The following is a 24,246-nucleotide window of genomic DNA, read 5'->3' on the forward strand; positions in this document are numbered from 1 at the left end:
GTGTTCAAACACTCGTGACGCAGTCGTAAATTTTTACAGCTTCAATTTCCACAACATTGTTTTATCAACAAGCTCTCAAGTGGGAAATCTGGCTCGGTTTCAGTTACGCTCACTGACGGTAAAAGACTTCGTGTCTTCTTTATGAGATGTTCCACTGAGACCTGAAAAGAAGAGAGGAGGGGAGGAGGACAGCAAGTGAACAGGGAGACGAGAAGGAAGGAAGGAGGGAGGGAGGAGGGGGACGCCCGAGCATTTACAGCAATCAGAGTGAGAGAGAGATAAAGAGGGAGCGAGGAAGTGAAAACTGAACTCAGTTTGATTTTAGTCAGTTTAGTCTGGACTGAGCAGAAGGAACTAATCTTCTTCTTCTTCTTCGTTGACTTTGGAAGGATTTATTTTAAGAGGAAGTGACAGACAAAGACAGAAAAACTCAAACAGGTGAGCTTTTTAAACTTTTCATATTTCATACATTTATACAGACGTAAATTTGAATTGTGAGCCAGCAGTGCATTCTGACGAGTTCACACCTCTGATCTGTCTTTAATTTTTTTATGCCTTATTGACACCAGCTGACTGTTCTGTCCTTCAAACACGTCTCTGTTATGTCTGTGGTTTAGGAGTAAAGTGAGAGTTCACTGAGCCCAGTCTGATCTGAGGTGGCCCAAACAAGTAAAACCAGATAAAGTGTCAAGAAGTACATTCTCAAACAATAAAGTTCAATACGTGGTGTGTGTAGTTGTCTGCGTTTATAACTCCAGTGTTTTCCCTGCGGTTTGAAATTTTGTGTGATCTTGTGAATTTCATGAGCCCAGGCAACTAACCACTCATACTAGATTGCATCCTGTCATCTCAGCAGGAATAAATTAAGTTGTTGAATTTCATACAGATACTACATGATTTAATTAGGTTCACCATAAACATTAAATTATTTTGTACAAATTAAAAGTTCCATTTTTGTAAATGTAAAAACCACCAATTTCCTTTTTTGAGTGCAGCAGACTTTAGTCAGCTCCTTACTCCAGTATCCAGATAGGTGAGTTATTAAAAAAATGTAATGCTGTAAAGTTGCTGTAAAACATTTTACCATGGGAGTCTATGGGGCTTTACTCACTGCTGAAGTCAGCCTCAAGAGGACATCAGAAGAACTGGAATTTGCAACTTCACAGGCTTCATTTTCCAGTCCTGGAGGTTGCTCCTTGGAGATTACCTCTGCAAGCCCTGTGAATTATCTCAATGTAGAAATATCTAGCCAAATATTAACATCTTATAGGATTAATATCTTTAAATATACAACTAAAATCCTCAAAAGTGGCCTTTACTAACCAATCACCTGTCACGTTCATTCTACCCTCTCCACAGACCAAAAACAGCAGATTCATCTGAGGACCACGATCACTTTCACGTCCCCTTTCAGCCCAGCTTCACAAAGAGAAACAAAGATTCTGGAGTCCCAGAATTCAGGACTTTTGAACAAGTTTCTGAATCTGAGCAGCCAAACAGGGATCTTCTGGAATCAGTTTTGAAGCTACAGAAAGTTTTAGAAACACTACTACCTCCAGATTTTTCTCTAAATTTGGGAAGTGGTTTAGAAGTAGCAGTCCATAAGAATTTTTGGAGTCGCAGTAGCAGATTCGGTGAAGGGTTCCAGGATGGGACACAGAATTTCCTCCATGCCCTTTGGGTTCATCCTGCTGCTGATTGTCTGGTGTTTGTCATTTATTGATCCAGCTGTCTGCCAACATAACCCCACATCAGAGCCATCTTTCTCAAATCTGGTGATGTCTGATCTGCCAGGCTTCCACAGCACTGACCAACCTCTAGACCCAGGCTCGCATCATTTGCAAAATAATGAGAAAAAGAGTGGTCACGGAAAGCAACACTTCCAAAAGCTGAAGCAACACAAAGAACAACAACCGTCCACCAATACATCTACGGTGGTTAGGTGCTCAGTCAATGTGAAAATGAAAGCAACCTTCAGGTACATCAATGTCGTGCTTTCCTGTTTGATCTTTATTGTGGGAATCATTGGCAACGCCACCCTGCTGAGGATTATCTCCCAAAACAAAAGCATGAGGAATGGACCCAACGCTCTCATAGCCAGCCTCGCCCTCGGGGACCTGATATACATCACAATAGTCATGCCGATCCATGTCTATAAGGTACCGGACTTAAGTTTATATGTATTAATCCTTTTAACACCTCAATAGCTTTCATAATCTACTGACTTGAAAATCCCAAAAGGTAGCATTTAAGAAACATGTGACCTTTAATAGGTTTTTACCTGAAGTCCTGAAGAAAATTTAAGTGCAAGAAGCTCAAAAGAGTAGAAGAGTTAAAAGGCTCTGATCAGATGGTGGGAGAGGTCAACTGTTGGAACGAGGTCTCAGTGGATCTGGGATATCAGCGGGAGTCTGACCTCACAAAGCTTTTAAAATTAGTTCAAAGATTTACTGGAAGCCAAAGAATCTTTTTCTGAAAAGTTGCCAGTTTAGCATGTGGCTAAAATAACATCAAAGCCTAACTCTAAGAGTACATTTGACAATATCAGGAGGTTTAATTTTTATGACCTGTGTAGCACTAACATGGACAATATGATGGGGAACAAAACCACTTCCTAGCTGAGTGTCTCTATCAGGAAGTTGAGTGTCGTACTGATAACAACCCAAAAATATCCTGCTGATTGTGATTGCTCACACACTGTTTTAAAGCTCTCTCGGTTTGTCCGTGTGTGTGTGTGTGTGTGTGTGTGCAGCCCTTGGCGATGAGGTGGCCCTTTGCCGAGAATGACTTTGGGCTGTTCCTCTGCAAGCTGGTTCCCTTTGTGCAGAAAGCTTCAGCCGGCATCACCGTCCTCAGCCTGTGTGCTCTGAGTGTGGACAGGTAATACAAATTTTACTATGCTGATGATCTTCTTGGTGCATTCTCAATCATCCAGGAAAGTAAATCTCCAAAAGTTGATTCTGTTCATCTGGACGTAGCGTTTTGTGGGAGAAACGTTTCGTCACTCATCCAAGTGACTTCTTCAGTCTCAGCTGACTGCAGGTTTCCAATCTTATAAACAATACATTACAATAACTATACATTATTATTACATTATTATAAACAATACATTACAATAACTATACATTATTATTACATTATTATAAACAATACATTTGCATAATGACTGAAACCAGCCCACTGAAGGAACACTGGGCTGATGGTCGTATCCAGATATGCCCTTTATCAAAAATATCTACATGTCTAAAAAAACAGACTCTGTCATCAGCCTCTAGTCGTAGTCTTAAACCTCAAATAGTGGCGCTTGTTGTTTTAAAAAGGCTACTGTTTGTCAAAGCTGCTGTAGTCTAATGCTTGTATGCAGAGCTGGAGTAAATTCAAAATCCACATTTTGAATGATGATTTCATTCATTGAGGGAAAAAAATCCAAACTTACCTACCTAGTAAAAAAACCACACAAAAAACCCTATTAATCGTCCACCCTTGTTAAATCACAAATTAACTGTGATTATCCAAATATTTTGGAAAGCTCAGTTTAATTTTTACCAGTCACACCCAGGTCTGATTACTGCCAGACCAGCTGAATTAAGAAATCACTTAAATAGAACCTGTCTGATAAAGTCAAGCAGGCAAAAAGATATCAAAAGACAGCACATCATGCTATAGTCTAAAGAGACAGCTGAGAAACAAAGTCAGTGACATCTGTCAATCTGAAAAGGGTTAAAAAGTGATTTCTAAGGGTTTTTGGACTCAACTGGACCACACTGAAGGCAATTATCCACAAACAGAGAAAACTTGGAACATTGACGACTCGTCGAGGAGGTTACAAAATAGTCCAGAACAACATCCAAAGAACTGCAGGCCTCACATGCCTCAGTTAAGGTCAAAGTTTATGATTCAACAATAAAGAAACTGGGCAAAAATGGCATCCATTGGAGAGTCCAGCAGAAAACCCCTGCTGACCAAAAACAACAAAAAGCCTTCTACATTCTAATGATCGCCAAAACCTTTGGGAAAATATTCTGTGACCTGACGAGGCGAAATCTTTTGGAAGGTTTGAGTTACATCTGGCATAAAACTAACTTCACAACTTGCCATAATAGATGGAAACATGAATTCTGCTTTCTACCAGAAAATACTGAATACTAGGAGACAAGTAAACTTGGGTTAAGTGCACCTCAAAAAATAAATAAAAAGAAGAAGAAGGAGAGGTTTTTTGGGGTGGTTTAGTCAAAGTCTGGAGTTAGATTAGATTGAGATGTGTTGACATGACCTTAAACCTTCATGTGACCAAATTAAACCAATTCTAGAAAGAACAGTGGGCCAGAGTTCCTGTACAGTGATTAGAAAGACTCATTGCCAGTTATCTAGCTAATTTTGTTGCCAACGGAGGCCCAGCCAGTTATGACGTTTAGGAGGGCTGGGTAGGTTTGGATTACTTTCATCCTTATTAAATTAAATCATCATTTAAAAGCTGAATTTTGCATTTGCTCTGGTATCTTTGTCAAACATTAAAATTGGTTTGATGATGTGAGACATGTAAGTGTGAGAAATATGCAAAAAACTAAGAAATCAGGAGGTTTATCTACTTTCTAAGTGTGAAAATATGAAAAGGAAACAAGATCTGCATCAGATTAGATTTAAATCTGTCATTGTGCTAAAACTATGTGTGAAACTAACATTTATGGAATGAATATTTTTCATGAACATTAACAGAAGACGTATTTTTCAAACTGTTCCATCTTACTTCCAGGTACCGAGCTGTGGCATCCTGGTCACGGGTGCAGGGCACGGGTCTCCCCACGGTAACAGCGGTGGAGATTATGGTGATCTGGGTGCTGTCGGTGGTGCTGGCTGTGCCGGATGCTGTCACCTTCACTATGGTCCCTTCCACATACAACAACCATAGCTTCAATGTCTGCATGTTGTCACACAGGAACACACCCTTCCTGAAAGTGAGTCTGCACTCTGAGAGCTTGCGTATGTGGGCGTGTGTGTGTTTATGGGAACATCTGATAAATATTTAACCCTCAAAACTGACTAGTGGCTGCTACAACAGTTTCTTCACATCCTCCACAGCTCTCACGTGTCTCTTAATAGTATTTTCACCTGTAAGGAAGCTTTTTTAAGTGGTATGTCAAATAGAAAATTGAAGGTAAAACAATAAGAGAATGAGAGAATGAGCTGGTAGGGAGTGGTAAAGATTTATCAATTCTTAGCTATCCCAGTCTGCATGCCAGAGTATCCTTGGGAAACATACTGAACCAGAGGCACCAGTGTGAGTGTTTGCACAAACATTAGACATGGCACTTTGGTACTTTGTGCTACAGTTTAACAGATATCAGGTAAAAGCAAGAAGCCGTGTGTCAGGTTTGATCATGATGCCACTTTAAGATGAATGGTCTCCATGGACGGGAAATAAGTGGCCACTTTCGTCCATTTCCATGGACTCGTGGTTTTTACGTCTCTGGGCAAGGCCTCTTTAACTCAGACGTTTAGGACAACATTTCCTGTTTATGTCTCCAGGTCATGAGTAGCACAAACAAACAGCACAGGCACTTGAATCTGAACCTGGGTCAGCTGACCTGCTATCAGGTGTTGTGTTTGCATCGGTGTTGTGTTTGCATATTAAAACTGAATCTTTGACGTAACAAAGCAGCTGGGTTCAAGTACAAGCTACCAGCTCCAAACACAGATCACAATCATGGTCATAAACAAAAAGCAAAGTTTAGAAAGACGAACATGTTCACATGGGCTTATTAAAGGATAATGTGGGTTTATTTTAACCCAGTTCATTTCCCATTAGTGTGGCTGTGGGCTTGGTCCACTCTAATGTTGCACTCTCCTACATGGAAAAGTTTTGATTCATGATGGTAATGCCAGCTTCCTGCAGCATTCAAGGAACATGGATTAATTAATGAGTCATTTCCAACATGTTTTGGATCAGACACAGAAGGGAGCTGAAATCAAATCACCAGCATATTTATCCACACACACTAATTGGATTTATCAGCCAGCTGGTGTTTGTTGTGCTCCTCCTTTTCCTGAATCTCTGAAAAACAAGTGCAAAGTTAGTATAACTAACAGAAAACCAAACACACCCTCGCAAACTGTCAGTCTATTTAATTTCCCATCTCTTCCTCCAACATGTCAATGCACCATGTCAGTGATTGCTGTTTCAACCCCTCCACCTACACCAACATCCAGCTGCCAATTACAGTATGCTGCAGATTTTCAGGAGCCTATCACAGTAGACTTAGGGTGAGAGGTGGTGTACACCTGGACAGGAGGCCAGAACATCATGGTGCCAACACAGAGAGACAGATAACTGTTCACACTCATATGCATACCTACAGCCAATTTGGAATCATCAGTTAACCTACCAAGCACATCTATGTACAGTCAGGAGAGATTTACGCAAGGAGGGGGGGTTAAATTGCTGACATAAAGGTCCCAGCTGAACTCAAATCCAGGATCAATTTTATATAGTATACAGAACCGCAAACAATACCCTTTATAATGTAAGATAAAAAGCCTCAGAGCCGACACATGCCCCCTTGAGGCTCATATGGAGGCCCAAAAGGACAACAGCTATGGGGCCCACGTGTTTTCTTTGGACAAGCCCATAGTGGGTATGTCTATAGAAAACCCAAAGGGGCTAAACTGCTGTCGACTCTGTGTATGTGCACTCATTTGAGGATCACGGGAGATAAACGTGGGTTTGTCCTGCCCACACTGCTGCAGTCTGTGGATTTTACAGACTGTGTGGAGAGTGAAACTGAGGATCCAGATGCAGATGTGTGGAGGCAGTTAGAATTAAACAGAAAAACCCCCCACCTTTATTGGCAAATAAATATTATGCAAAATCCATAAACAAAGAAAGAAAAAGGACACATAACTATCAAAATAAAGCAGGAAGTGAAATCTAAATAGCAGCATGCAGAAACAAATTAACGTAATACTAGGAAACTAACAGGAGAGGATGGAACAAATACACCGAGGGTAACTAAACTGTAATACAACCAGAAACTAAGAATGAGACTAAACACTCTAAAGAAAACACATGAAGAAAATTTAAACAAAAAGCAAACTCAGAAACAAGCAGAATACTTAAATAAACAAAACTTGAAAGCCCCCAAACTCAAAAACACTGGGTCAGTGACCCCGGACGAGGCCATGCAGGGGCTCATTTACCCACAGCTACCCATGGTGGGCCAACACGGGCACGTTTATGGGGAACAACCAGACAGTTGCCTGTGAGGAGGGTTTTATGACGGGTAACCATCTACTGAGAGAAAAAACGAGAGCACAGAGAGATGGGTATAAAACACCTGCAGGATGCTATGTAGTAAAGCTGTTTCAGGTCTGTGCTGCATGTGTCAGCTGTTGGCTCTAGAGCACTGTGATGTGAACCAACAGATTCTAGAAAGTTTTTACATCCAGAAAAAATCTGTGAATACAGGCTAGCATTGAAATATGGTCACTCGTGTCTCCAAAAACAAGACGATGGTGGCCAGGATGTTAAAGCTGAAGTTTCCAAAACCAACATTACTATGTCCATCCTTTATGTACAGTCTGTGGGTGTAATGTGGTTGTCTCTGTGTTTTTCAGCACTACATCGAAGCCAAGGACTGGTGGTTTTTTGGTTTCTACTTCTGCATCCCTCTGGCCTGCTCAGCCATTTTCTACAGCCTCATGACCTGCGAGATGATCCAACACGAGAAAGAAAGTCTGAAGATCTCGCTGACCGAGCACCTCAAGCAGGTGATCACCAACACTGAAAAAAAAGGCTGTTTATCTTTAACACACAAACAAGCTTCTTATGCAAAGTCCTCTCTGCAGCGGAGAGAAGTCGCTAAGGTCGTGTTCTGCCTGGTGTTGATCTTCGCCTTGTGCTGGTTTCCTCTCCATCTGGGTCGCCTGCTGAAGAAGATCATCTATGATCGAGACCTCAGTGAGCAGCGATGTGAACTCCTGAAGTAGGCCAACCATCATGCACTGCTGGGAAAACAAAGCTTTTTCTGTTTGTTTTTTTCTGGCTGTTTACACGTGTCTACATTTTCTAGTTTCCTGCTGGTCCTCGACTACATCGGCATCAACATGGCCACCATCAACTCCTGCATCAATCCCATAATCCTCTTCTTTGTGTCCAAGAAGTTCAAAAACTGCTTCAAGGTAAACACTGAACATGGCTGCGCTGTGTGAGAGCGAGTTTTTAATCTAGACTGCCAAGAATCTGCTTGTTTCTGTGCCAGCGTAGCATCGCAGCAAGGTCACGGGGTCAAAGGGCGTGAGATAGATATAACAGAGAAACAGAAACTTATCAGATGCTCCCAGAATGGAATTATCTAGAGGACAGAATGAGAGGGGAGATGTATAAACATGGAAAGGTCGTGACCTATGATAGGAGACTTATGGGAAGTTAGTTCTGTAGGGTTAAAGAGGCACTCCACCGAATTAGCACATAAAGGGGTGTGAGTGAGGTCATGTTAACAATCCATTAAATTTTAGCTCACATCCACCAACACCTTCAAGGTCAACTCAACGAATTAATGGTTGAATTAAAGCCTTAACTTAAGAACTATGATCCCTACACGTGTGGTGTGTATGCAACACATACAGGAGAAAATACCCTATAAAGACTTAAAATATCATGCCACATTTGACCACTGACCTCCTCTTCAAGGTCAATAGATTGATCTGAAGGTCAAGCTGATGATAATGCTATATCAGGATACTAAAGGTGCTGAGGTGGTTCTCTGCTCTTTCAACAATGTGTCTCCTGTGAGTCGCTGAAAGAGGTACGCCTTTAACCTGACTCCCCTCTGTCTGTCTGTCTGTCTCTCTGCAGTCCTGTCTGTGCTGCTGGTGTTACTCTGGCTCTCTCTCTAACAGCATGCTGCCTCTCCACCATGGGACGAGCCTGCAGTACAAACACACTGACCACTGAGCGAGCAGGACACTCGCCTGCATCTGCAGCTCTGAGCGCTGAACCAGCAGCCACACAGAGACACTGACTGTGTGTGAAATACAGCACAGAGTACACCAGCGCTTTCATGTGTAGTCTTTACCTTTATTAGTGCATTTATTCAATTCTGTATTATATTATGTGTATTATATGTGATATAGTTATACTATGTGTCAGACCTTATAGCTGCAGTGTAGTGACGTTTAAATGTTTAGTGACAAGTTCGAGTTCCTTCGAAAAAAAGAAAAGAAAAGGTTTTCCTCAAACCCTGAGCTCCGAATTCAACCTCATCCAACATCTTTGGGATGAATTGGAAAGCCAAATGAGCCGGACCTCATCACCCACGGTCTGTGTTGGGCCTCTTGTGGCTAAACAAAGTATTACATTAATTATGATAACGTAAATAATGTGTTTTTGTGCCCTTTAACTTTTACTGCAGATAAGCTGTTAAATGACAGCAAATCTTTGTTTTTACTAAAGAAAAGAAAATTAACAAAATCTTATTTTATCAGATCAATTTGAAATAGCAATATTTTTTCATGATTGAAAAACCATCTAAAACAAGAGAGAATTTCTTGTTTTATTTTCATACTTGATAAAAAAATAAATAAATCTTGTTTTGATATTTTTTTCTGTAGATTTTGAAGTGTGTCCACAAAAACAGTGCATTGTCTCTGAATTAACAGAAACGTTTCATTTTTCTAGATCTTAGATGTGTCTGAGTTGCACGCAGCCATTTTTTCTTTTTTCTTTTCTGCATCCTATTTATTGTTGTTTAAACATGTAAAATAATATTCAGTTAGTGCAAACAGAAACAATTGTGATGTCAAATGGTACAATAGCGTCCTCTAGAGGCTGAAATTTTGCATCACATCGCACAAAATCAAACGTCACACGTGATGGTAAATGCAAACGTCAGGGTCTTTCTGCTTTCGCAGCTGAAGCTGAAATTTAAATGAAGTGAAATATAAAACCTGTGTGTGCTGTGGAGCAGCGATCAGACCAACAATCTGACTTCCACCAAAGTCTCTAAACATGTCAGCACATGGACTGAAGTTACTGGTGTTGAACTATTCATCTGTTTTATATCTATACTTACTGTGACTTGTTTAATAAGTATTACACGTGTTTGTTAATAAAAGTATATTCTCCACATGCTCATGAAGCTCTGCTTTGGTTTTTATATGTGTGTGTGAGTGCTAAATGTCTGATTTTTTTCCAGTGCACTGCAGTTAAGAGCTTCTGTAAATGCACTCAGTCCTTTGGTTCCCAGATAGGGCTTTCAGAGGGACACGCATCATGCTGTCAGCTCTGTGAGGCAATTTTATTTTACATATTTCAGATTATATATTGAAATTTTACAAAAATATTTAATCTGACTCTCATACATTTTCTTTGTCTCATAACTTTATTGTTTTCAGATACTTTTATTATTTTACTCTGCTACTTTGTAACCTAGTTTTTAATTTCATAATATGTCTCATAGTTTGAATTAGTTGATTCATCATTCTGACTTTTAATCTCATAATTGTAATTTAGCATTTTGATTTTTTTCTGCATTATTACTAATAATGTTTACAATATTGTTTAAGTCTAAAAATATTTTAAGAAATATTTTTTTATTGGCGTCAACGAGCTTCCATACATACGAAAAACATGTCCTTGAGCAGAGGTAATTTAATTTGAAAGTTCACGCCCTGTTTGTGGCGCTTTTCCGCTGACCACGTGACTGACGGACAGCGGGGAGCTGGGTGAGGTCCCAGCCTATGACGTGGGCGCGTAAACACGGGAAAGGGCGAACACGGACATCGGTGTGTGTGGTCGATCGATCCGGATCAGTCCGGTGGTCTGACAGTGATCTGGGGTCTACTGAAAACATCAAAGGGGATCAGCTGGGCTTCATTTTGCAGCGTGTGGTTGGGCGGAGGAAGGATGCGTTGCCTGGTAACAGAGAACGGAGTGAGGATGAAAGCAGGCCAACCGTCGCTCTGAGTGAACGTCTTCCGCCGTAACGGTCCACATTTTCTTCTTTTAACAGTTCGGTTTAAATCTATTGTATCGAACCAGCAGCTTTTTAACTGATCAGCGGATAAAGGTGGTGATGCCTGAAGAATACACCGTGTACTGACCTCATTACACGCTGGGCATTTAAGATTTTTACGACATTTTAAAGCTGTAATACGCCTTTAAGAGGCTACATGAGGGATGCTTTAACCCCAACGGTCATTTTAACACGTTTAAGGCTAATATACCTAATTAATATGGATACAGTGGTGGTTCCTAAAGCCCTTAAGATATTAAACTTATGTGTTTTTTGGTATAATAGGGATCACATAGTGCACTGTTTACCAAAATATTACCCACAGATTTCAGTTTATTTGAGTTTTAGTGCTATAAATCAGTCTAACTTCAAGATAGGACCCATAAATAATTACTTTTTACTTATTTAAACATAAGCTAGATTTTTTAAAATGTATTCTATCAGTTCTAATTTGGCAAAATCCAAACTTTGTATGCAGTTAGTGGAGATTTTAAGTCCAAGGTTGCGTTTTACAAAGTTTTATTGATATTTTATTGGCTTTTACTGACAGAATAAATAAATATAAGGCAGTTTTCTCCGCTCAACACTAGTGTCATACTTTAGTTTGTTTATGGGCTAATTAACAGGTGTTTTAAATACTAAAAACTCCAATTTGAAAGATTGTGTGGAGGGTTTTTCACAGAGATATTCTCCAGAAATGTCTGTTTATCTGGTTGGAATCAGTGCCAGCTTGCAGAGTGTTAAGTTGTTAAGTAAGCACAAGTCAAATTACACATCCTTTTGTCATTATTAATCCAGACAAATGCCATCATAAAGTAAATCTGTGCTCTTTTTGTGCAGTTTGCTAAGATTTTTATGCAATCATTTGCTCAAAATTGTGATTTTCAGGTCAAATAAAGAGTGTGTAATGAAATGAACGGGTTAATTACACATGCTGCAGCAATTTTAATTGTCCGCCTTAACAACCTGCCTGTGGTCTGTGGTTTAGGATGTGTGCCTGTAGTCTGCGTTGAGGGTGAAGCTGCCGTCATGCCGTGTACATGTGCAGAGTGGAGGAGGTGGATCCGCCCGCTGGTTCTGGTGCTTTATGCCCTCCTGCTGGTCGCTGTGCTGCCGCTCTGCATCTGGGAGCTGCAGAAGGACAAAGTACTGACACCTCCACCTGTGCTCATCTGTGGACCAAACATAGTCGCATGATCTCGTAGCCCCCTGTTCATGCTGTAATAAGCAGACTGTATATAAAAGATGGACTCATCTTTAGTAGTTTATCTGTTTTTTATCTTTAATGTATAAAAAGGGTGGAGTTTTATTTATGCAGTGTTCTCACTGCACAAAAAAACACAACAGTCCTGCAGTGACTAACTGTGATGTTGCAGGAAGGATGTTGGATACACTTTAAAGCCTGCGGTCTGTGTCTGCGTGCAGGTCGGCACTCACAGTAAAGCCTGGTTCATCGCTGGCATCTTTGTGTTTCTGACCATCCCGATCTCGCTGTGGGGGATCCTGCAGCACATGGTGCACTACACACAGCCTGAGCTGCAGAAGCCCATCATCAGGTAAACACACACACACACACATGCACTTCAGTTCTGTCTTCAAACACTCTAAATATCTCCACAGATACACTGAAGCAGGTCTGACAGAGTCTGACTTTAGGACTGTTGTATTTGACGTCAGCAACGAGGCGTCAGGTGTAAAAATGAAATAAGCTGCAGATTTCAAGCTGGATGCTGAAGTTGAAGGAAAAAGCAGAAAGTGGGTATTTTGTGCCTAAAAGCCTACTCTTGTTGGTAGCTATTAAATTTAATCTAATTTGAAAAGTCTAAAATTAGCTTCAGCAGTGAAGCTCTGAGGATGTTTTCCTCCATCTGTTATGCTGGGAACACTTCAGAAAGGCCAATGTGAGCAGCAGGGATGATTACAGCAAGATAAACCTGCCTCAGCATTTGATTTTTAATTAAAACAAACTTGGAACATTTATGAGTCTACCTTTCAAAATAAAAGTCTAAATCCAAATGTATCAGTAGATGTGAAATTGTTAGAATTACTTACTCCACACTATATTAAGATTTTTTTAGTCAAACAGGAGTTTGAAAAAAAATGATAAGAACAACTCTGAGCAGAGCTGCTGGTCTCCAGAGCTTGCAGTGGTTGGACTATGTGGCATAACTTACACAGACTGCATATAAATGTTGGATGTAGCCACTTTGACTTCACCCACTATTTTTTAATCTCTTGTTCTGAAGCGTTAACTTTAGCATTATGGTTGTTGCCATGTTGTTTTTGGGACTATAAGTGGCTGTGTGATGTTTAGTGGAGTGCTAACTTATGAGCTAAAGTTAGCTTGCTCTGTCTCTTTTCAACAGGATACTGTGGATGGTGCCGATCTACAGTTTGGACAGTGTGAGTCATTGTTACACACAAACGAACACAGACATCCAGCGACACAGACCCTTCAGTATTTTCTTCCTTTGCCGTGTTTATAACTCTTTTACACTTAATGAAATTCATCAAATTCTTTCCCTCATGTGACCTTTATGATTTCTGCTTGTTGAACGTCTTTCAGTGGCTGGCCCTGCGATATCCCAACCTGGCCATCTACGTGGACACGTGCAGGGAGTGCTACGAGGCCTACGTCATTTACAACTTCCTGGTTTTCCTGCTGAACTTCCTGAGTAACCAGTACCCCAGCCTGGTGCTCATGCTGGAGGTCCAGCAGCAGCAGCCACATCTGCCCCCGCTGTGCTGCTGCCCACCATGGCCCATGGGAGAGTAAGAAGAAGGGAGGTCACAGAGAGGGAGTTCAAAGTGTGTGATGAATGGATGCATGTTAAGTTTTTTCTCTCTCTGTCAGGGTGCTGCTGTTCAGGTGTAAGCTGGGAGTCCTGCAGTACACTGTGGTCAGACCAGTTACCACAGTGATAGCGCTGTGAGTTTCGTGCTATAACTGTAATGTTTTATAGCCTAATGTTTGTAACTGTAGCAGTAATACTTGATGTTGATTCCAGCTATTGGCTGTAGTCTTTCTGTTAGCTGTTGAAATATATCTATTTTTTCCAACATGATTAGTAATGCAGGATGAAACCTCTCCTTGTGTTTAGTGTGATAATTCAATCACTGCTAACCTACTTAGAGCAGCCGTGGCCCATTTTATCACCTAAAACTCTCCTGTGGTCCAAACAGACCTTCAGAGCTGTGCTCATCACATGAGCCTAACAGAAAGTATTTTCTTTACTGCGTTTTCACTGATCTTCTGCTTGTTAAGGCTGAATCCTGCTGTTAGCAACCATGACATTTTTAGTCAAACCTCATTCAACAGTTTTGATTTATAAGTGAAACAAAATGTTTTCATTATATATTATTTTATAAACATCACTGTCTTGATATTTTTACTTGAACTAGAAAATAATGTTCAAAATCAGTAATATTTAAAAAAAAAAACAGAATGAAAATCACCTCTGACTTGACTGAAAATGAAAATAAAAGCCGTTTTTTCTACTGTAAAAATTTACAGTAACTTGTTTTTCCCACGTATGTATTCACAGTGATATCCACATGGAACAGTAGAGTACTGTACACCATTTTCTTTATTTTTCTACCTCAGTTTGGGAAAGTGTAGATGTTTTCATATGTTTTGTAATCTGAGAGCAAACTGAAAAAACAGTGAAGTTTGTGACCTGCTAAAGTGACTGATTGCTTTTGTGTGCAGCATCTGTCAGCTCTGTGGGGTTTATGATGAAGCAAACTTCAGCTTCAGAAACGCCTGGTCCTACCTGGTCATAATCAACAACATATCACAGCTGGTAAAGACTCAGCGTCATCATCACAGAGCAGCAGTTTCGCATTCCCAGTGTGTCAAATACACCTGTTTCTGGTTGTTAGCACACCTGGCTACATCTGGATTATTGTGGGGTTTTTTGTATTTGAACATCTGGTATGAGACTGCATTACATCAGAGCATGTAGTACAAACATTAGCCCCCAGCCCGAAACTTACCTGAACCCTGTTTAACCTTTACACAGTTTTTTTTAAGCCAGTATCCTTCAGAAAAAGTGAAAACTGATCGCTGAGGCTTTTTTTTTAGGTTAATACTAAATTTAAAATCTATGATTTCTGTGAACAAGAGATCAAGTAAAATTCCAAAATTATATTTTTGTTTCTTTATCTGCAGTTTGCCATGTATTGTCTGGTGTTGCTCTATCGAGCTCTCAGGGAGGAGCTGATGCCCATCAGGCCTGTGGGGAAGTTCCTCTGTGTCAAACTGGTCGTGTTCGTCTCCTTCTGGTAAGAATGGGAGTGTGATTGTAATAGCTTTGGGTTTTGAGCCGTTTCATTTTTCCCTTTAAACACATGCAGTGCTGATACATTCATTTTGTCTCCAGGCAGGCGGTTTTAATAGCACTGCTGGTGAAGGTTGGTGTGATCTCTGACAAACACACCTGGGACTGGGACAGCGTGGAGGCCGTGGCTACTGGTCTGCAGGTACAGATCATACTGCTGCATCAGTCAGCTGACCTTTGATTTATTTGTCTTCATGTTTAGATAACAGGTGAGATTTCCTGGACTTTTAGCAGAGATTAAAATTTAGCAACATTCAGCTTTCTGTACAGATTAGAAGACAAATGAACTAAAAACAGTAAAAGCGATGAAAATAAATGCCACAGTGTTCAGATAAAGCATGAAAACTGAGTAGCAGAATAAAAAGAGGACTTTAATGACACTTGCTGATGGGTGCTGCAGAAAAACTGGCAAGAAACCAACAATAGCCCAAACATCAAGGAGTTGAACTAAAAATGCAAAAAATGAAGTATCACACCAAAAACAGAAGCAAAGTCACAAAATAATATGGAGAATTAGGTGAAATGAAGTACTGTAAACATCATTAGTGTGATATTAGGATCACACTCAGCAGCAGTGCAGTGTTTCCTAAGGCACTTTGTGAAAACAGTAAGGTACACTGAAAACTTTGAGGGTCCAGGAAGAAGAAGAAGAAGACTGAGCAGCAGGGAGGGATTTAAACAGGTACATCCTCGAAATATGACAGAAAAGCTGCCTGATATCAGACAGAACTCTGACTCTCACATCTGGAATCAAACCAACACAAAAGATGATGGAAAAGTAAACCATTCAGTACAAATTTGTATATATTTCTGGTCTTTCTGCATGAATTGATGGAACAGCTAAAATGAAACAGGATGAAACATCAGAAAAACTGACTTCTTAAGGTGAAATGACTGCAAGAGGCACACAAAAACACAAGGCACAAAATAAGGAAATCAATTTTTTTTTAAAACAGTTAAACACATTTTACGCTGCTGTTTCTATTCTGAAAGATAACTGAGTTTTTACTCATATAGGACTTCATCATCTGCATAGAGATGTTTCTGGCTGCCATCGCTCACCACTATACCTTCACCTACAAGCCCTATGTACAGGTAACCTTATCTATCTATCTATCTATCTATCTATCTATCTATCTATCTATCTATCTATCTATCTATCTATCTATCTATCTATCTATCTATCTATCTATCTATCTATCTATCTATCTATCTATCTATCTATCTATCTATCTATCTATCTATCTATCTATCTATCTGTTTCTGTCCATCAGGAAGCAGAGGAGGGGTCGTGTTTTGACAGCTTTTTGGCCATGTGGGATTTCTCTGATATCAGAGCTGATGTCAGTGAGCAGGTCCGCCATGTTGGTGAGTGTCTGACTCAGAAATCATCACAGTATGTGGAAATGACACTGAAGCAGTTTGTTGAGGAACACATCAGTGATTGGAAATGGGGCTAAACTGCTTTTGGTGCTACTGTTCTCTCTGTTTTAGATGTTCTTACAGTTTTTCTCAGTTGCTTTGGTGCGTTTCTCAGAACACCATTAACATTTGCACAGCAGTTAGTGCATTTCCCAAAACAATTAGTGCAAACTGCAAAACCTAGTGGATAGCCTGCAAAAGCACGTCACATGCACAGAATTGATTATCCATACCTCAAAAGCAAGTATCCATGTCAATGAAACTGTCAGTGCCATCAAAATGAAAAGTCTTGACACCATCTTTATGAACAAGATAGTCAAATGGCATTGTCATGTTTCCACTATGACAGTTTATAATTTCAGTGTTTCCCATTGCAAAAACAATTGGTGACACCTGAAAATGCTGACGACAGCACTATGGCCTACCTGTACAGCCATCTGAAATGTGCATTTAAGTCACTGTAGATGTTATGGGAGTCTTGGGAGTAACTGAGACACTGAATACGTACGTTTCACATTTCCATTGTGTAGAAGTGTTTGTAATCCTACAGAATTGTGCAAAAGAAAAATATGCTACAGTCACTTGTTCACTGTAGAATACATGTAAACATAAAATCACCCATTTAGTAGAGCTGTGCACTAATGTGAACAATAAACAGCACATGTAACAGTACAGTAAATCATTCTGGCACATCCAGACGTTCCTGTCTGTCTGGCCACATATTTTCATCTACATCACAACAGATGTTATCCCTCGCAATGCAGCGAGGAAAGTATCTCCTGGAGTGGCGAATCCATCCTCTGCAGGACCCTGCTGTGATGTCGTCACATGCTGCATCCATGGCTGCTAGCAGGGCCATTTGCTCATGTGGATGCTGGTCATAAACTTTCCACCTCCAGGCAGAGAAAAACTCCTCTATTGGATTAAGGAATGGGGAATATGGAGGGAGATATTCAACCAGAATTCTGTCATGTGCTGCAAACCACTCTCTGACCTGATGGGAGTGGTGAAAACGGACATTATCCCAGACAACAACATACTTGCTGAGTTGGCCTCCACCTCTCTCATTCTCAGGGACTAGGTCCCTGTAAAGAGTGTCTAAAAATGTCAGGAGATGTTGGGTATTGTATGGACCAAGAAGGGGGACATGGGTGAGGACGCCGTTGTCTGAGATGGCTGCACACATGGTAATATTCCCTCCGCGCTGACCAGGGACTTCAGTGGTTGCCCTCTGTCCAATGCGATTTCTTCCACGCCTTCTGCCTTTGGCCAGATTGAAATCTGCCTCATCAACATATATGAATGTGTGCAGTGTTTCCCTGGCTTCCAGCTCCAGTACACGCTTTAGAGAGAGACAGAAATGCAATGTCACAATATGCCTGTGTACAGTAACAAACAGTAATGCATGCATTTGGTAAAACACATTGTAGAGTATGTGCTGTGGAATTGCAAGTGTACTGCATGAAACTACGAAGTACTGTAAAACAGTTTGCAGTGCAGAACATAGAAGACCAGCTTTACCTGCACATACTGGTGACGGATCTCCTTCACCCTGTCACTGTTTCGTTCAAATGGCACTTTATACAATTGCTTCATGTGGATTTCATTTTTCTTGAGTACTCTGTCAATTGTTGAAATTGAAACAGATTCAATATGGCCAAATACCGTGTAATTCTCTATGACAGCGCTTTGTATGTCTCTCAGCTTTATTGCATTGTTTGCAATGACCATTGCACAAATGGCTTCTTCTTGCTGTGGGGTAAAAAGGGGCCCTCTTCCGCCTCCGCGAGGTTGTCTTACAATCCTATGTGGTGCAGAGTAAACTTTTTGTGAAATTGCAAATACAGTACAGTAACATGTGATGTGTCTGAGATGGCACAGTACAGTACAGTGTATTACTGTTTGCATACCTGTTTTCCCTACGGAATGTTTGAATGATTGAACTGACAGTAGTTCTTCCAATATTGGGTTGCACCCTTCGACCAGCCTCCTCCATGGTGAGGCCGTGATTGACAACATGGTCCACAATTGTAGCCCTTATTTCATTAGGAATCCGCCTATATCTGCCTCTTCTCCCTCTTCCCCTTCCCCTTCCTCCCCGCATCCTCACCCCTCTTCCACGGTGCTGATCTTCCATTTTGTGTCACAGAAGTGTAGATGGTACACACTAGCTCCTGCGCAGTTTATATATGCTTGCCAATTGGGGATTCACAGGATTCATCCATAATTGACAGTGAACAAGTTGTTTGTCATTGGTTACAACTAAACTTTCACACGCCTCCTCATGAGTGACAGCTGTAATTCACCTGAGATCAATTGTTCAATTTCGGAGACATTTCCAGGAAAAATGATACAGAAAGGTATAGGATTTGCTTGACAGATGGCCAATATTTGGCATGTGATAACTAGTTCAACAATTTTGTGTGTGATGACTCAAGCAATGGATGTATGACTATTAGTTTTATTGGGAACGACTATTCAGCATCCATAGGTATGATTACTTTTGACTGACATGACATAAGCAAATGGAAATGTCAGAAAGCAGCAGGGAAATGTATGGAAGCAACTGATTCATGTCCAAAATCATTTGCAGTTTGTTCAGAGAGAGGAGAAATTGCTACTATGATGTGCACAAATGACTGAGTGTTGTGGAGGTTGAACTAATAGTTATGAGAATTTCAATTCTGATCTGAGAAACGCACCAAAGCGACTGAGAAAAACTGTAATTTTGAGTGTAGAAAAAGGGAAAAAAGACACTGCAGCTGTTACATGTTTGTTTCCTCCCTCCCCGCTCAGGTCGGACGTTCCTGGGTCGTCCCAACAAGATGTATTTCGGTGCTGCGGCTCGACCCGAGCACACTGAGCACACCGGCCTCCTCGCAGCCACCTCGCAGGACCCCATCGCCGTGGCAGCCACGTCGATGCCCACCTCCCCTTCGTCAAGTGGGCGCTATCAGGGGCTCGGCCACACCACGGCACCCCACTCTATCTCCGCTCCTGCTGGGTTCACGTCCTCGTCTTGGGATGAAGACAGCGAAGGTTCTCCTCCACAGGCGGGTGGAGCCCAATAACAACAGGGACGTACAGCAAAGAGGAGAGAAAGAGACTCTCAGTTTCTGTATTCAAATCTAAAACAAACTATAAACATGAACTCTTCTGAACTTTCTGCACTTACGTTTAAAAAAAAAAGGAAGCCAAGCATACAAGCATACTGTAACGTTAAAGCCATGTTTGTTGGAAATCTTTGGTATTTAAAAATAACTACTCAGATTTCAATGTCTGAATATGTATTTTGATGTCAAATGATGTAATTTTGATAAATGTATCTGTCGCGTGTGAAGGAAAAGGATTGGAGAGTTTTCAGCAGGTTATTCGAGCTAGCTTTGACTATTTCTTCTAACTTATTATACATAAATAAACAGACTGTGCTATGAGCAATCACAAGTGTAGTCCTGTACCTCTGATAACTCAAAAACATCCCTTAACTATCTGAAGAACAAACATCAGCATAGTAATATGTCTGTGAAGGTTCTCAGTCATCCAGGTCATCGTAGTCAAAGGAGCTTGCTAAGAAAAGCATCTGGACTTCTTTAAGTTGCTTGAAGACGTTTCACCTCTCATCGGAGAAGCTTCTTCAGTTCTAAGGTCAAATGGTGGAGAGTCCCAGATTTAAACCTAGTGGGAGTATCCCCCCGCAGAGGGACAAAAAGACCCCCCGATGATCCTCTAATTGGCTGAGCCAAGGTGTGAAACTGGGTGTGGGTCCCAATCAGCCAGCGTTTCGGGTGAGCTCTTTGTGAAACCTGGCCCCACCTTATCATGCGAATTCCTGAGGTCAGATGGCCCAGGATGTGAGTGGGCGTTAAGGCGTCTGGGGAGGGAACTCAAAACTGGATTATAGATGCTATCTATAATCCAGTTCTGAGTTCCCTATTATAGATTCTATCTCCTCCAGAAGCAGCTGAAAGGTGCTTCCACAAACGGTGACAGTCTCCCAGCATAATGTGTAGTGCCCAGACTAGAGTTGGTCCTTAATGTCTCGTATGCGCAGTGATTCTACCACGGGGTCTTGTTGTAGTTGGCATGCCCAGAAACCCATGAAGGCGAGGCGTCCTTTTTAGATCCGCCGGAGTTAAAGGTCCATATGACAAGATGAAGCTACAATCCCCAAGCGACAAAGGGGAATTAGCTCAAATGGGAGAGCGCTCGCTTAGCATGCGAGAGGTAGCGGGATCGATACCTGCATTCTCCAGTGACCCTTTGCACATCCCTGACATGCCCACCAGCAAATTCTGCATCCAATCCATTGGTTTTGTCTTATTATGTCTGACTTTACTCATTATACTCACTTTTCAAGGCTTTGTGTCATCACTTCAGGGTAGCATTCAAAGGAAAAGGAAGGAAAAGAAAAAGTAATGTTGTCGTGTAAATAAGAATGCTAGGGGTGCTAGACCAATGGCAAAGGAAAAGCCTTATAGTGAGTTCAAGGTGAGCCTTGACACTAAGCATGGAGAAAGGGACTTGTACCAATTGGTATGGCAGAGAGATGAAGCTGGAAAGGATGGACAGCAGTTTAAAGTCATTAAGGGTGGAAATGGTAATGTGCTAACAAGGGAAGGAGTACTTTGAAGGGAAGATGTGGGTGGAGACCAAATAAAGGGGTGATTTGTGACACCAGGATAGCAGCAGGTGTGAAAGGCAAGCTTTACAGGACGGTGGTGAGAACTGCTCTGATGTATTGTTTTATGACTGTGGCACGGAGGAAAAGACGAGAGGCCGAGATGGAGTTGTCAGAGTTGAAGATGGTAAGTTTTTTTATGTTGGGAGTGTCCAGGATGGAAAAAGATTAGAACTGACTATGTCAGAGGGACAGCTGGGGTTGAGCGGTTTGGAGACAAAGTTAGACCGGTAAGGCTGCGGTGGTTTGGAAATGTGCAGAGGAGGAAAATAAGATATACTGGGAAAAGGGTGTAAAATATGGAGCTGCTAGGCAGGAGGAAAAGAAAAATACAGAAGAGAAAGTTCATGGATCTAGTTGAGGAGGACATGAAGAGGGTTGCTGTGACAGAGGAGAATGCTAGGGGCAGGGTGAGATGGAGGCAGATGATCCACTCTGGCAACCCCCAAGAAGAACAGGCTCAAAGAAGAAGCCAGCATCACTCCAGGCTTCTACCAAAGTGTTACGCAGCCCCTCGTGGGGGATCTGGAGTAGATTTCCCTGCGTCGATACACTAGCGCTCAGCTCGCATTTTGTCCATCTAGACTACATGGTCACAGAATAAATTCCCAATTCTGCTGGCAAAGAAACTGCAGCCACGAGATGAGGTGTCCGAGAGGTTAAGGCGATGGACTGCTAATCCATTGTGCTCTGCACGCGTGGGTTCGAATCCCATCCTCGTCGAGTCCTCTTTCTACTTATCTTAATGCATGTTGTGAGATTGGCTGCCAAAGTAGGCATGATGCAATGCCTCAGCTCTTCTTTGGCTCAGTACTCCCTATAGTTCACCATGTGGTCTTGTTGCACAGGTCACGTTAAAGAGAATGGTCTGCTAATACAATGGCCAAAAGATACTTTGTTTCCAGAATAGTCAGTGCTCCAAACGAACGCATGTGGCTTCCTTTGGCAAATGTTTATTTGCACGTCTCCTCTGAGTACCTTTCAGGTACTGTCAGGTTAACGCTGGCTTTAAACCTCATCAGTGTTTGTCCATCTGAGGTGATTGTCTCCCCTCTTACCTTCACAATACTGGCCGATGGCAGTCAAGAGTCACGCAGCAATGCCCCCAGTCCAGTCTGACATCTCTTTTTCTCCAGAAGCAGCTGAAAGGTGCTTCCACAAACGGTGACAGTCTCCCAGCATAATGTGTAGTGCCCAGACTAGAGTTGGTCCTTAATGTCTCGTATGCGCAGTGATTCTACCACGGGGTCTTGTTGTAGTTGGCATGCCCAGAAACCCATGAAGGCGAGGCGTCCTTTTTAGATCCGCCGGAGTTAAAGGTCCATATGACAAGATGAAGCTACAATCCCCAACCGACAAAGGGGAATTAGCTCAAATGGGAGAGCGCTCGCTTCGCATGCGAGAGGTAGCGGGATCGATACCTGCATTCTCCAGTGACCCTTTGCACATCCCTGAGATGCTCACCAGCAGGTTCTGCATCCAATCCATTGGTTTTGTCTCATTATGTCTATGACTTTACTCATTATACTCACTTTTCAAGGCTTTGTGTCATCACTTCAGGGAAGCATTCAAAGGAAAAGGAAGGAAAAGAAAAAGTAATGTTGTCGTGTAAATAAGAATGCTAGGGGTGCTAGACCAATGGCAAAGGAAAAGCCTTATAGTGAGTTCAAGGTGAGCCTTGACACTAAGCATGGAGAAAGGGACTTGTACCAATTGGTATGGCAGAGAGATGAAGCTGGAAAGGATGGACAGCAGTTTAAAGTTATTAAGGGTGGAAATGGTAATGTGCTAACAAGGGAAGGAGTACTTTGAAGGGAAGATGTGGGTGGAGACCAAATAAAGGGGTGATTTGTGACACCAGGATAGCAGCAGGTGTGAAAGGCAAGCTTTACAGGACGGTGGTGAGAACTGCTCTGATGTATTGTTTTATGACTGTGGCACGGAGGAAAAGACGAGAGGCCGAGATGGAGTTGTCAGAGTTGAAGATGGTAAGTTTTTTATGTTGGGAGTGTCCAGGATGGAAAAAGATTAGAACTGACTATGTCAGAGGGACAGCTGGGGTTGAGCGGTTTGGAGACAAAGTTAGACCGGTAAGGCTGCGGTGGTTTGGAAATGTGCAGAGGAGGAAAATAAGATATACTGGGAAAAGGGTGTAAAATATGGAGCTGCTAGGCAGGAGGAAAAGAAAAATACAGAAGAGAAAGTTCATGGATCTAGTTGAGGAGGACATGAAGAGGGTTGCTGTGACAGAGGAGAATGCTAGGGGCAGGGTGAGATGGAGGCAGATGATCCACTCTGGCAACCCCCAAGAAGAACAGGCTCAAAGAAGAAGCCAGCATCACTCCAGGCTTCTACCAAAGTGTTACGCAGCCCCTCGTGGGGGATCTGGAGTAGATTTCCCTGCGTCGATACACTAGCGCTCAGCTCGCATTTTGTCCATCCAGACTACATGGTCACAGAATAAATTCCCAATTCTGCTGGCAAAGAAACTGCAGCCACGAGATGAGGTGGCCGAGAGGTTAAGGCGATGGACTGCTAATCCATTGTGCTCTGCACGCGTGGGTTCGAATCCCATCCTCGTCGAGTCCTCTTTCTACTTATCTTAATGCATGTTGTGAGATTGGCTGCCAAAGTAGGCATGATGCAATGCCTCAGCTCTTCTTTGGCTCAGTACTCCCTATAGTTCACCATGTGGTCTTGTTGCACAGGTCACGTTAAAGAGAATGGTCTGCTAATACAATGGCCAAAAGATACTTTGTTTCCAGAATAGTCAGTGCTCCAAACGAACGCATGTGGC

At 41.8% G+C, this 24,246-nt stretch overlaps 2 protein-coding genes and 2 non-coding genes across 9 annotated transcripts; all 4 read left to right on the forward strand.

The window, feature by feature from the left end:
- Positions 1 to 277: 277 nt before the first annotated feature.
- LOC147334821 (endothelin receptor type B-like) lies at positions 278 to 10,117 on the forward strand. The gene is made up of 8 exons (XM_086275447.1): positions 278 to 438; positions 1,360 to 2,159; positions 2,753 to 2,880; positions 4,754 to 4,955; positions 7,612 to 7,764; positions 7,843 to 7,979; positions 8,067 to 8,175; positions 8,852 to 10,117. Exons 2-8 carry the CDS (start codon positions 1,650 to 1,652, stop codon positions 8,948 to 8,950), a joined length of 1,338 nt encoding a protein of 445 aa, XP_086131573.1. The 5' UTR covers positions 278 to 438; positions 1,360 to 1,649; the 3' UTR covers positions 8,951 to 10,117.
- A 581-nt stretch (positions 10,118 to 10,698) lies between these two features.
- On the forward strand, positions 10,699 to 20,208 carry LOC147334822 (transmembrane protein 184C-like). Of its 6 annotated transcripts, none has more exons than XM_086275505.1 (12): positions 10,699 to 10,719; positions 11,998 to 12,155; positions 12,435 to 12,565; positions 13,376 to 13,412; positions 13,576 to 13,781; positions 13,864 to 13,938; positions 14,719 to 14,812; positions 15,181 to 15,293; positions 15,392 to 15,491; positions 16,367 to 16,444; positions 16,624 to 16,717; positions 19,568 to 20,208. In XM_086275505.1, exons 2-12 carry the CDS (start codon positions 12,039 to 12,041, stop codon positions 19,840 to 19,842), a joined length of 1,320 nt encoding a protein of 439 aa, XP_086131631.1. In that variant the 5' UTR covers positions 10,699 to 10,719; positions 11,998 to 12,038; the 3' UTR covers positions 19,843 to 20,208. The 6 variants fall into 6 exon arrangements, with proteins under 6 accessions (XP_086131631.1, XP_086131595.1, XP_086131586.1 ...); XM_086275469.1 differs by lacking the exon at positions 10,699 to 10,719 and adding an exon at positions 10,726 to 11,089; XM_086275460.1 differs by lacking the exon at positions 10,699 to 10,719 and adding an exon at positions 10,726 to 11,063.
- Positions 20,209 to 22,090: 1,882 nt separating this feature from the next.
- On the forward strand, positions 22,091 to 22,172 carry trnas-gcu (transfer RNA serine (anticodon GCU)). Its single transcript has one exon. It is a non-coding gene; the product is annotated as a tRNA-Ser (tRNA).
- Positions 22,173 to 23,950: 1,778 nt separating this feature from the next.
- trnas-gcu (transfer RNA serine (anticodon GCU)) lies at positions 23,951 to 24,032 on the forward strand. The gene has a single exon. It is a non-coding gene; the product is annotated as a tRNA-Ser (tRNA).
- Positions 24,033 to 24,246: the final 214 nt, after the last annotated feature.

The sequence above is a fragment of the Aulonocara sp. 'chitande type north' Nkhata Bay genome, linkage group LG3 (assembly GCF_057382095.1).
Source record: "Aulonocara sp. 'chitande type north' Nkhata Bay isolate Kocher_YH1m ecotype deep benthic linkage group LG3, A_spYH_male_GT1.1, whole genome shotgun sequence".
Taxonomy (NCBI): Eukaryota; Metazoa; Chordata; class Actinopteri; order Cichliformes; family Cichlidae; genus Aulonocara; species Aulonocara sp. 'chitande type north' Nkhata Bay.